This window comes from Lontra canadensis, unplaced genomic scaffold (genome assembly GCF_010015895.1).
Source record: "Lontra canadensis isolate GAN:19392208 unplaced genomic scaffold, GSC_riverotter_1.0 scaffold69, whole genome shotgun sequence".
NCBI classification, from domain to species: domain Eukaryota; kingdom Metazoa; phylum Chordata; class Mammalia; order Carnivora; family Mustelidae; genus Lontra; species Lontra canadensis.
Genome location: NW_022631063.1, coordinates 5,218,615 through 5,229,008, shown reverse-complemented (window position 1 = coordinate 5,229,008; position 10,394 = coordinate 5,218,615). Strand labels below are relative to the sequence as shown.

Here is a 10,394-nt window from a genome sequence, read left to right as displayed (position 1 = left end):
ATGCCTGGGTGGCTCAGTCAGTTAAGCCTCTGCCTTCGGCTCAGGTCAAGATCTTGGGAGTCCTGGGATGGAGCCCAAGGGTAGTTCCCTGCTCAGTGGGCAGTCTCCTTCTTCCTCTGATGCACCTCCCTCTTGTGCTCTTTCTCACTTACTCCCTCTCCCTCAAATAAATAAAATCTTTAAAAAAATACAAAGCAAAGTGTTATACCTAACTAATGAATCATTGAACACTACATCAAAAACTAATGATGTACTATATAAAGGCTAACTGAACATAATTAAAAAAAGAAAATTTTATATTTTCTAATAATACCATGGCTTTGATTTAGTATTTTATTTTTTCCAAGTGTGTGTGTGTATGTGTGTGTGTTAAATACATGTCCCTGAAAAGACAGTTCCTAAATTATGGAAAACATATATACTTAAGATGTCAATATATTTGGAAAAAAGTTACAGAAGTATTTTGGTTGCGCCCCAGGTAATTTCATTTTATTTCAACAGAAATTGTAGAGAAGGTATAAGAATTGTGATAAATATCAGCAGTACAGAATCTTGCCTGTGTTGTTATCCAGCATGGTGAAAAACAGAGCGATATCCTTAAGTGTCATTTGACAGGAAAACAGAGCCATATTGTTTCATCTTTTCATTCCATTCAGAATAAAAGTAGATTCAAACCGATTACGGAAAACATTGTATAGCTTAATAAGGAAAATCCTGTTGTGACAGACATGAAATTTCTGAACATCAAGTTTACAACAAGTTCAACAAAATGTTATCAAAATCTCTTGTCTTATTTCGTGACATCCAGGTTTCTCGGTGCCTAAGTGTGGACTACGAGTGGCCCTCTAGAGATGTTTTACTCAGTGTCGCTGTAGCACCTGTTCCTTTTAATTTGCTCTTCCACAGTGAGTTGTTCAGGCTGGACTTCCACTCTGGGAAATGAAGGCTTAGCTGCACATTCACTGCTCAGAGCACCAAAACTTGGATTCCCATTAACGGGGGCTGTTCCTATGGCTTCATCGTGCCAGTGTTTGACATCCTTCTCCAGTTCTCTTAGATACAAACATGGCATATTTTTCATGTGGTCTACAGAATCTATTAAGTCATGTTCGAAAATATTCTCATCCTTTTTGGAAAAAGCAGTGATTTTCATGGTATTAGAAAAGAAGAAGTGTAGATTTTTGTTATTTGCATGGTTTCTTTTGATGTTTAAGATATTTTTATCAGAAGAGGTTACAGAACTTTCTTCCTTTACTATTAACCCGCCACTGAGGCCAGGTTTGGGAGCAGACTGCACAGGACTGCCCGCAGTAGCTCTGTCAGCCTGTTTTCCAAGAGCCATCCTGAGTACGTTCCTCGAGTATGCCTTTTCAGATTCAAATATGCCAAGTAACTCTGAGATTCTAGATGCATTTTCTAAATTTTCAATTTGATATTCATTTGCAGTGTAGTTTGCTTCTTTTGACAGTGGTAATAGATTAGGAAATTCTAAAATAGATGTCTTCTGCCTGCAATTATTCAGACATGAGACGGCCACATAATTGTTATTATTATTCTTATTCAAATTCTCCTTACGACTTTCTGGCACCACCTCACCATCAGTGTTAGTAACCTGTAAAACTTCTGCACCATCAGGTTCATTAGTTTTCTCATTTTTCTCCTTCTCAGCACTCTGCACAATCACATTACTGTTGTCATTAAGATCCATTTCACTTTTCCTTTTATTCTTTGTATCTTCAGCCTCATTCAGCTTATCTTGAACATTCTTATTTCCTTCCTTCTTCTCATCTTTTCTTGCTTCGTACATTTCCATTTCTTTGATTCCTACAACATCCTCCTTCTGACATGTATGGATGGACTGCAGACACGGTTGCAGGAAAGAAATGTTATCTTGAGCTGGTCCTTTATTTTCCAGAGTTTTAATGTGTTCTATCAGTGATTCACTTTTGAATTCAGCAGATGTAGCAACTGTCATTTCTGGCGGCCACTTAGGTTTACTCATTTTGAGTTCTTCCTCAAGGGGGCAGGTTTTCTTAGGCATCCCCTCGGAAGGGGGCCAAATGATTTTTAATTTTCCCCTCTCCCTGAATTTTCTCAAATCATCTCTTTTCCCTTTCCTGAGACCATCGTCTAAATGTTTATGAGGATCCCCAAGTATGGCAGCGTTTTCTGCACTACTTTTACACGTATTTGTTTTTTCATTAGGAGTAAAGTCCACTGAGCTGCTTTGATTTTTGCAATTCCATCGATCTTTATGTTGTTTGTGTCCAAAACCTTCATCATAATTTCCTTTAGATTTGAAAAGTTGGTTAAAGTGAGGTTTACAATATATTTGTCCATGAAGTGATGCATAATTTCCCAAACTGCCAAAAAGAAAAAAAAAATGTTTAACATTCCATATATACACTGCAAATTCTTAGGGAATTAGGTAATTAATTATTTCAAGAATGAGTCAGAGATTCAGTGCAGTTAACTTACTGGCAATAGGAATGTGCTTATTAATTGAATATCCTTGTTAGATAACAGTTACTGCTAATACCCCAAATGATGCATGTCTTATAGTATTTAGAATTTCATGCTAGATGTCAAGTATTAGTATAATAGGTATTATAGTGTAATGTATGTGTGGTTATAGATGGTAAAAAATAATAGGACTAAATCTCTGCTAAGCCAGTGATTTATGTGAGGGGCCGCAATTTTCAATAAATACTGAATAGCACACACACACAAATCAACCATTTAAATTTCCTTGTTAACAAGATTTTGAATGAATTCGAAAGCTTGCCCATGCAATTGTTTATTTGGCCTCTTTTGGGGAGATTAACAAATAGAGGGCCAGTTAAAATTAAAGTCAGTTTAGTCAAGGCATCATTTTTAATATCTTGGAATCTTACATACAATCAGATAGACCAATTAGACAGTAAAACTTAAACCCATGGATAAAATTTATAAACAAATTAAATGACAAGGTACCCCTTCCAACCCCAAGACACAAGGAGGAAAGAATAAACTAACAGCTATAGTGACATCTGTGTGAGTGATAGCAGAGAGAGTAAGGAAGTTGTATGAAAGACCAGAAAATATGAGACCACAAAATAGCCAGCCAGTGTTTCCTGGAAAATATCATACACTAATCAGAGAATAGTAGCTGAACAAGGAGGGATTTTACCTTCCCCATTAGCCAGTGAGTGCAAGGGCCCTGTGGTAGGAAAATATGATGAGGATAGAGAAGTCAAACTCTCAAGCTGACAAATTGAGATTCTACTTGTAGGACAAGACTTTACACTGACAAAAAAAAATGTGGAAGTGGAATCAAAATGTAATTGGATAATGATGACAGCAAAGAAAGACAAGGTCCTGACTAACATGGGGGAGAGGAATCAAGGCAGGAAAACCAAGAAATCAAAACATTATATTTTTTGGACAGTTTATGAAAACTGGAAGAGGTAGTTCTATGAAGTTTGGGAAAACCATCCTGAATTTTGCCTCTTTCTAAGATTTGGGACAACAAATGCAATAAAAAAATAAGTAACAGGAGAGTGTTGAGGCCAAATATTATATAATGTTATTGTAAGAAAAAACAGAGTAAGGAGCATTCATTAATATCACCACAGACAATGAAAACATGTTAGAGAAACATGTTTTCAATATCAAAATTTTAAAAAATGGACTGAGACCTTAACACATGATAGAGACTTGAAAGAACAACATGAATTATAATTAGTAAACATCATAACTGTGGTGCTAGAAATAAAGGAAAAAAAGAAGTAAAAGAGAGAAAGTCAGTAATAAAAACTAAACTAAAAGAAATAAAAGAGTAAATAAAGACAAAAGAAAGTATTTTAAGAAGAACTAGGGGAATAAAAAGATGAAAATTTACAATCAGAAAAAAGGAGAAGGATTTGAGAGAAAGATAAATATTAAAGATAGGCACAAAATAACCATGTAGGGATAAGAGGAGTTCCTGAAGTAGAAAATAAAACAATAAAATAGGTTTAATATTAAAAAGCTATAATTTAAGGAAACTTTCCTGATATAAAGTGGTCTGAAACTGCATACTGATAGAGCACACTTGGCAACTAATGTTGTTGACCCACAATGACCAACATCAAGAACTATTCTAGTCAAATTAGTGGACTTTATTTTCATTTTTTATTTTTTGGACTTTAAATAAAAAGAAAAAAGTTCCTTTGTATTTATCTAAAAAGAAAAAAAGAGAGTATATGATTTATAAGGGAAAGAAAATTAGATTATCAGTCATTTGCAAAATTTTATGCCAAAAAAATGGAATAATGCATTTAAGATATTCAGTGAAAGTAAGTATAAGTCAAAGATTTTACTTTCAGCAAAACAGGCTTCCCATTATCAAGATCACAGGACAGACTTTTCTGAGGGAGACACTAGAAAATAAGCTTGCATAGCCAGACGGGTCACAGAAACATCTTCATATAGATTGGTGGCAAACATTGTCTATATTGTCATCTATAAACTGATGAGATGAGGACTATGAGGGAGATGGTGTGACACATGATGGCTGTGTCATATGACACCAAAGACAGAGCACACTTTTTAAAAAAAAATGGGGTGTGGATGAGTGGGGAGCAAATGTAATTTTTTAAAGTTTTCATAATTAAATTAGGGATGCTGATAGTTTTGCTATTCCAAAATTCTTATTCAAACAAATATGGGATATTCTAATACTGTCATCTCCTTTGTCTTTGAGGACCAGAAGTCCTGAAGTGAAAGCAAGGAGACAGATGTGGAATAGAGAAGAGGCTAAAGCAAAAGCAATTTAGCTTTGAATTCAATCTGGAAATATTCCTACCAATTCATGATATATTTTTTCTTTATATATAAATATTTGATAGCTCTTAACACTAAGAGAGCTTCAAAATGGTGACCAACCCAGTTGAAAAGAGCATGGAGATTATAGTCTTCAAATGCTATTTCTCATGTGAAGAAACCAGGGCTTTGGGAAATGACTGATTCCAGGTTCAGGGGAAGTAAATGTACCAAATGAACATGTAACATATGGTCCTATCAGGTAGTGAGGAAACTATCAAAGATTACTTAGTCTTGCCAAAAAGACCAGGAAACAACACAAAGAGGCCAAGGATAGAATAATTTGAGCTTCAGTAGTAATAACTGCATCCAGTTGGAGCCAATCAAATATATGCAAATCTATGAGGTTATAAAGATACTACAAATATTTTTTAAATTGGTTACCTCTAGAGGATGATAAGGAACTGTTTCATTACATTATTAAATAAATAACTGATACATTGGCAAACCAGGTAAATAAAGGGAAGAAGTTATGCATTTCTTCTGCCTTTCCTCTACCAAGGATACCACTAAGTAACCAAATAGTAGATGAGGAGAAGCATCTTCTGTAAAAGTACTCAAACTAATAATGAAAAAGGAAGACTAAAGTGAGAATATCAACATTTTGCAAATATCAGTTAATGGATGTGTGTTAAGCTTCAATATCGGCTATGATCACAAAACGAGAAACAAACAGACACTGTGCTTACTCTCTTCTTGCCAACACTCCCTGTGTTCTTGCAAAAGGTATCAAATCTTTACACTAGAATCTAAATTCAGCTGACAGGTTCTCAGAAATGCAAGAGAGAAAGGAGTATGTGAATGGCATGGCTAGTGTGCAACCAGCAAATCCAGACTAGAAAATTCTACAAGTCAGGTATCTTGGGCTCTTCACAAATAAATTGTAAGGAATGAAAGAAATGGACAGGAACCTTTTAAAAGACTTAAAAGAAATGTCAAATTTAAAAAACTGAGCAAAACTATAGTATCTACAAGAGCATATTTGGATTTAAAAAACTATAAAAATGTAAGGAAGCAATGATGAAAAAGAACACTGTTCACTCACAGAAAGGTGGTGTTTGGGTGAGGCACATAGAAGGAGCTTCTGAAACTACTAGCAATGTTTATTTCTTGAACTTGGTACAGGTTACAAAATGTTCAATTTCTAATCATTCATTAAACCATACATTTGCTTTGTTTTTCTGTATTTGTGGCTTTTTGGACAATGATTTTTTTAAAATATCAGTCATAAAATACTTTCGAGTCCCTACTGAAAGTCAGCCTTTACTAGGTGTTGACAGTCAAACATGAACACATTTCCTACAGCTGGATAACAATTACATTAGATTGTGTTAAGAATGGGCACACCAGGGGGTGCTCTGGGAGCGCATAGGAGGGACTCCTGATCTCTATGTGGGGCTCAAAGCAGCCTTCTTCAAAGACATGAACTCGGGGCACCTGGGTGGCTCAGAGGGTTAAGCCTCTGCCTTCGGCTCGGGTCATGATCTCAGGGTCCTGGGATTGAGCCCCGCATCAGGCTCTCTGCTCAGCAGGGAGCCTGCTTCTCCCTCTCTCTCTCTGCCTGCCTCTCTGCCTACTTGTGATCTATCTCTGTCAAATAAATAAATAAAATATTAAAAAAAAAAAGACATGAACTCTCAGTTGAGATCAGAAGAATGAGTACATATTAGCCTGATGGAGAGCTGGAGGAGAGACACAAGAAAATTCCTACAAGGAGTGGAAATGATACATGGGACCAGCTAAATATGAGAAAGATAATTATTTTAAGGAACTGAAAGAAATAAAGTCTTCATGAAAAATAACACACAATGGGAGGAAGGGGTGTTGGGAAAGGAGCTGGGACAAGATTCTCTATTGCCTGTTAATTCGTAGTAAGATGCTAATTTGACTTTGATAGAGAAAACCATTATATTTTAAACACAGAAGTGATCTCAGATTTGCATCTTAGAAAGATCATTTTCACTACAGCATGGAGCATGGCATTGGGACAAGTTCTTGTCTGTGGTGATGGAGGTAAGAGATAGTGGAGGCAGGGAGACTAACTTGTTAGAAAGACTGTTGCATGAGTATAGGTGAGAGATGACATTTGGAGGATACCTGGTCTGTGGGGATGGAGAAAAGTATATTTATGGGACCTCAATTATAGTACTTGGTCATTGCTTGGACATGGGGCATGAAGAAGAGGAAGGAGTCAAAGGTAACTTCATGTTTCTGTCATTGAGTTAATGTTAATGTCATTTATTCAGAGAGTATCATATAGATCATAGGTCAAGGTAGGAATTTTGGTAGAGAGAAGATAATGGGGCATGTTGAATTTGGTATTCTTATGAGAAATGCAGTTGGAGATAAATATTAGTAATTAAGAGATAAGCATCTGATAGATGACAGTACTGTGCTACCTGTACAGATTTCAGAGTTAATCCACATGGATGATGATTAAAGTAATGGGAGGGGATGAAATAACCCATATTTTGATAAAGAATATTGACAGTGAGAAGAATAAATGGTCATAACAGAATTCTAAGAAACTCTGTTATGGTATTTCAATAATGGACAGAGAAAGAGTCACCCACATAGGAGTCTGAGAAGGAACACCCAGGAGATAGGAAGAAACCATATACTCTGGTGTGATGGAAACCAAGAAAAAACATGTTTCAGTAAGGAGTGTTTGACATTGTCAGTTAAAGCCAGGAAAGATATAGCCTGATACACATTAGATTTAGCAAAATAATGACAATTTCAGCATCTCAGGTTCTAGCCACACCAAATGCCACATTCACTAAAATTCATTTGTACCTGTGTTGATATGGTGCTTCTGTGGTACCAGAGTGTTGGGGGGCAGTGTATCTAACCTGACATTGACAATACTCTTAATTATTATTATTAGTTTTTACTTAGATGGAACACTCAGACCGAGGTAAACTCCAGCCCACCACCTGATTGTGTATACGCAGTTTAATGGGAATACAGTTGGGCCCATTAGGTTACAGCCACACTTGTTTGTTTAGTTATCTGTGAAAGTTGTGTAGTAACAGAACTAGTATGGCCTATAAAGTAAAAAATATTTACTGCCTGGCCCTTTACAGAAAAAGCTTGCTGACTCCTGATCTAAAATCTAGTTTTTAGGGGTGCCTGGCTGGCTCTGCCTGTAGAGCATGCTAATTCTTGATCTCAGGTTCTTGAGGTTAAGTCCCACATCGGGCTTACTTAAAATAAGGTCAAAAGTAGAATCTAAACTTTAGACTAAACTAAAAACTTAAAAATCCTGATCTGCATAGCATTTCTTGATTTTTCTTATCTATGCGATCTCCAGGTTTGGACAAAAGGGACCCTTCTGGATTTGATGAGGAAAGCAAAATTTCAATAGGAAAAAAATCATGGCTATTCTGAAAACACATAACAGAACCTGGCCACATTACCCTTTATAGTTGTTTTAATGGATGACAACAAGATCTAGACACATTTGTATCTTCTCGAGACATGTGTACATTGCAGACTCCTCCAAGATTTGTGCCCCAGACTACACAACATTTTACCTCAGCTGACTCCTGCAGTGGTGGCATCGGAAGCAGGACTTATGGAAACTCTGCTTGTCTGCTACTAGGCACTCCATTGGATAAACAGTCTTTTGACAGAGTATACATATTTCTTTGTCTTGGAGTAGCAGCTTCTAAAAATAAAAATTTATCAAAGTTTACATGATATTATCTTCACTCACATTGAAAAACCAAAACAAAACCACAGCACATCGACCAGCCATGCAGTTATAGTCCAACCTTATGACGGTTGTCTTCTTCTCGGGACATAGGCCAACTACCAGATTTGGGGTTTCAGCACAATCAACAACCAAAGTTTTCATTTTTTAAGGCATTCTGGAGAGATTTTTCTACAGTACCTACACATCTTTTAAAGCTGAGGATATTGTATTTATTTAAATATTTCCTCGATGACTTCGTGTTGGCTCTGTGACATCATTTCTGAACTTAAATACATGAGACTCGCGAATACACTGAGATGCTCAAGGCCATTTCCCCTCAGTCTAAATGGCTTCCCATTTTAGGGCGCTTTGGATTCTCATGTTTGCCTTTTACACTTTTCCTACTTCTTCCCTTGCTCTGCGGCCCCAGGCTGCTGCGCTCAGGTGAAAACTGGCTCCTGGGAATCACAGTGGTTCTATCTATAACCAGGTTGAGACAGTGGTTCCAAACGGACACAGAACTTTTACTTCAGTATTGTTTTGATCCTCACCACAATCCTATGAAACTAATGAACAAGCTTTCATATTAGTTATATATAAAAGCATATATGCTCAGGGTTCTTTTTATAAATAAGAATGTCCTTTAGGGCTTTGATGCTTGATTTGAGCTACTAAGTGATCTCCTTTGTTTACTTGGTTCCAGTAGGACACATATTTCTATATTAACACCGGGTGTTTTTGTTTTTGTTTTGTATTTTCTATACGCTTTTAGTCATCTTAACAGAAACTGAGCATTTGAAATTAATTAGACAGCTTTGCTTGATTATGCCAGAAGCAAACACATTGAGAAATCATATTAATCTGATAAACTAGACATATATGTTGCAAATATGATAGAGGCAAGATTATTAGTTTCAGCAGGTTTTATTTTTAAGCTTGATACTTCTTTCAGTCTGTTTAGAAGAATGGACTATCCCAAAGGTGCACATTAATTATGTCAAATCCTTTTACTGTAAAGCCTCATTAAGTATAAAAAGTGGGGAAATATAAAGAAATAAACTGTTTTCTGATGTTAAAAAAATACTAAGTTCATGTGTTTTGAATCTCCCTCCTTCTAAATACATAGCCAATTTTTTTAATGTATTGTCCATATTCATCTGTGAATGAGGCCAACTGAGCTATCAATTGGAATTTAAGAAAGGTGAAATGAAATTATTTATAGAAAAAAATCTAGCAGCCTTAGAGAATGCTAACTCCATCCGACTTAAAAACAATAATTAAATATACAAAAAGCCTAATTCCATACCTATACTTTTGTCAAATATAGCAATCAATAAAAATCATTAAAGCCCCTATGGAGGGTGTAAATTGTTTGTGGGATTATTACCAGGCGGTATTGAATTCAAACACAAACACCATTTAAGTCTGGTAGTTAAATTATGTCAATAGTAGGTCAATAGATATTATTAAATATTGTCTTAAGTGGATAAAACATTAACTTTTAATAAAAATATTAATGTGCTATGGGTGTGCCATTATTAAATATACAGTTAGATATAATTATTAATGTTATTACAATAACAATTATTATATCTGCTGCCTTGTCCAGTCTTATTTAACTTGACAAGTCCAGCTCTCACTAATCTATATAATAGTGTTTGTTATTCTCACACAGTGCAGATGAATCCTGTATTAGGTGCTTTTGTAAAAAGAAAGCAGTTAAGAGCAAGCATTGTGAAGAGAAGGCTATCCGCAGCCAGGGAAAGCTGTTAGTTTTCAGTTATTTCCAAACAACCTTTGAACAGCAGATCACCCCAGCTATGGACCAGATGCCTTTAAATGGGTTAGTCTTCAC

The 10,394-nt window shown here is 35.9% G+C and overlaps 1 protein-coding gene across 3 annotated transcripts in view; it reads right to left on the bottom strand.

Moving 5' to 3' along the window:
• Positions 1–461: 461 nt before the first annotated feature.
• XIRP2 (xin actin binding repeat containing 2) overlaps positions 462–10,394 on the bottom strand; it is a 73,810-nt gene continuing 63,877 nt past the window's right edge. The window contains exons 6-7 of one of the 3 annotated variants that reach the window (XM_032880367.1): positions 8,379–8,512; positions 462–2,363 (exon numbers count right to left, since the gene is read on the bottom strand). In XM_032880367.1, coding sequence (XP_032736258.1) covers positions 857–2,363; positions 8,379–8,512 — 1,641 coding nt within the window. In that variant the 3' untranslated portion in view covers positions 462–856. Of the gene's footprint in view, positions 2,364–3,180; positions 3,200–8,378; positions 8,513–10,394 lie in introns of those variants that run through there. The other 2 variants (XM_032880365.1, XM_032880366.1) reach the window with 2 other exon arrangements.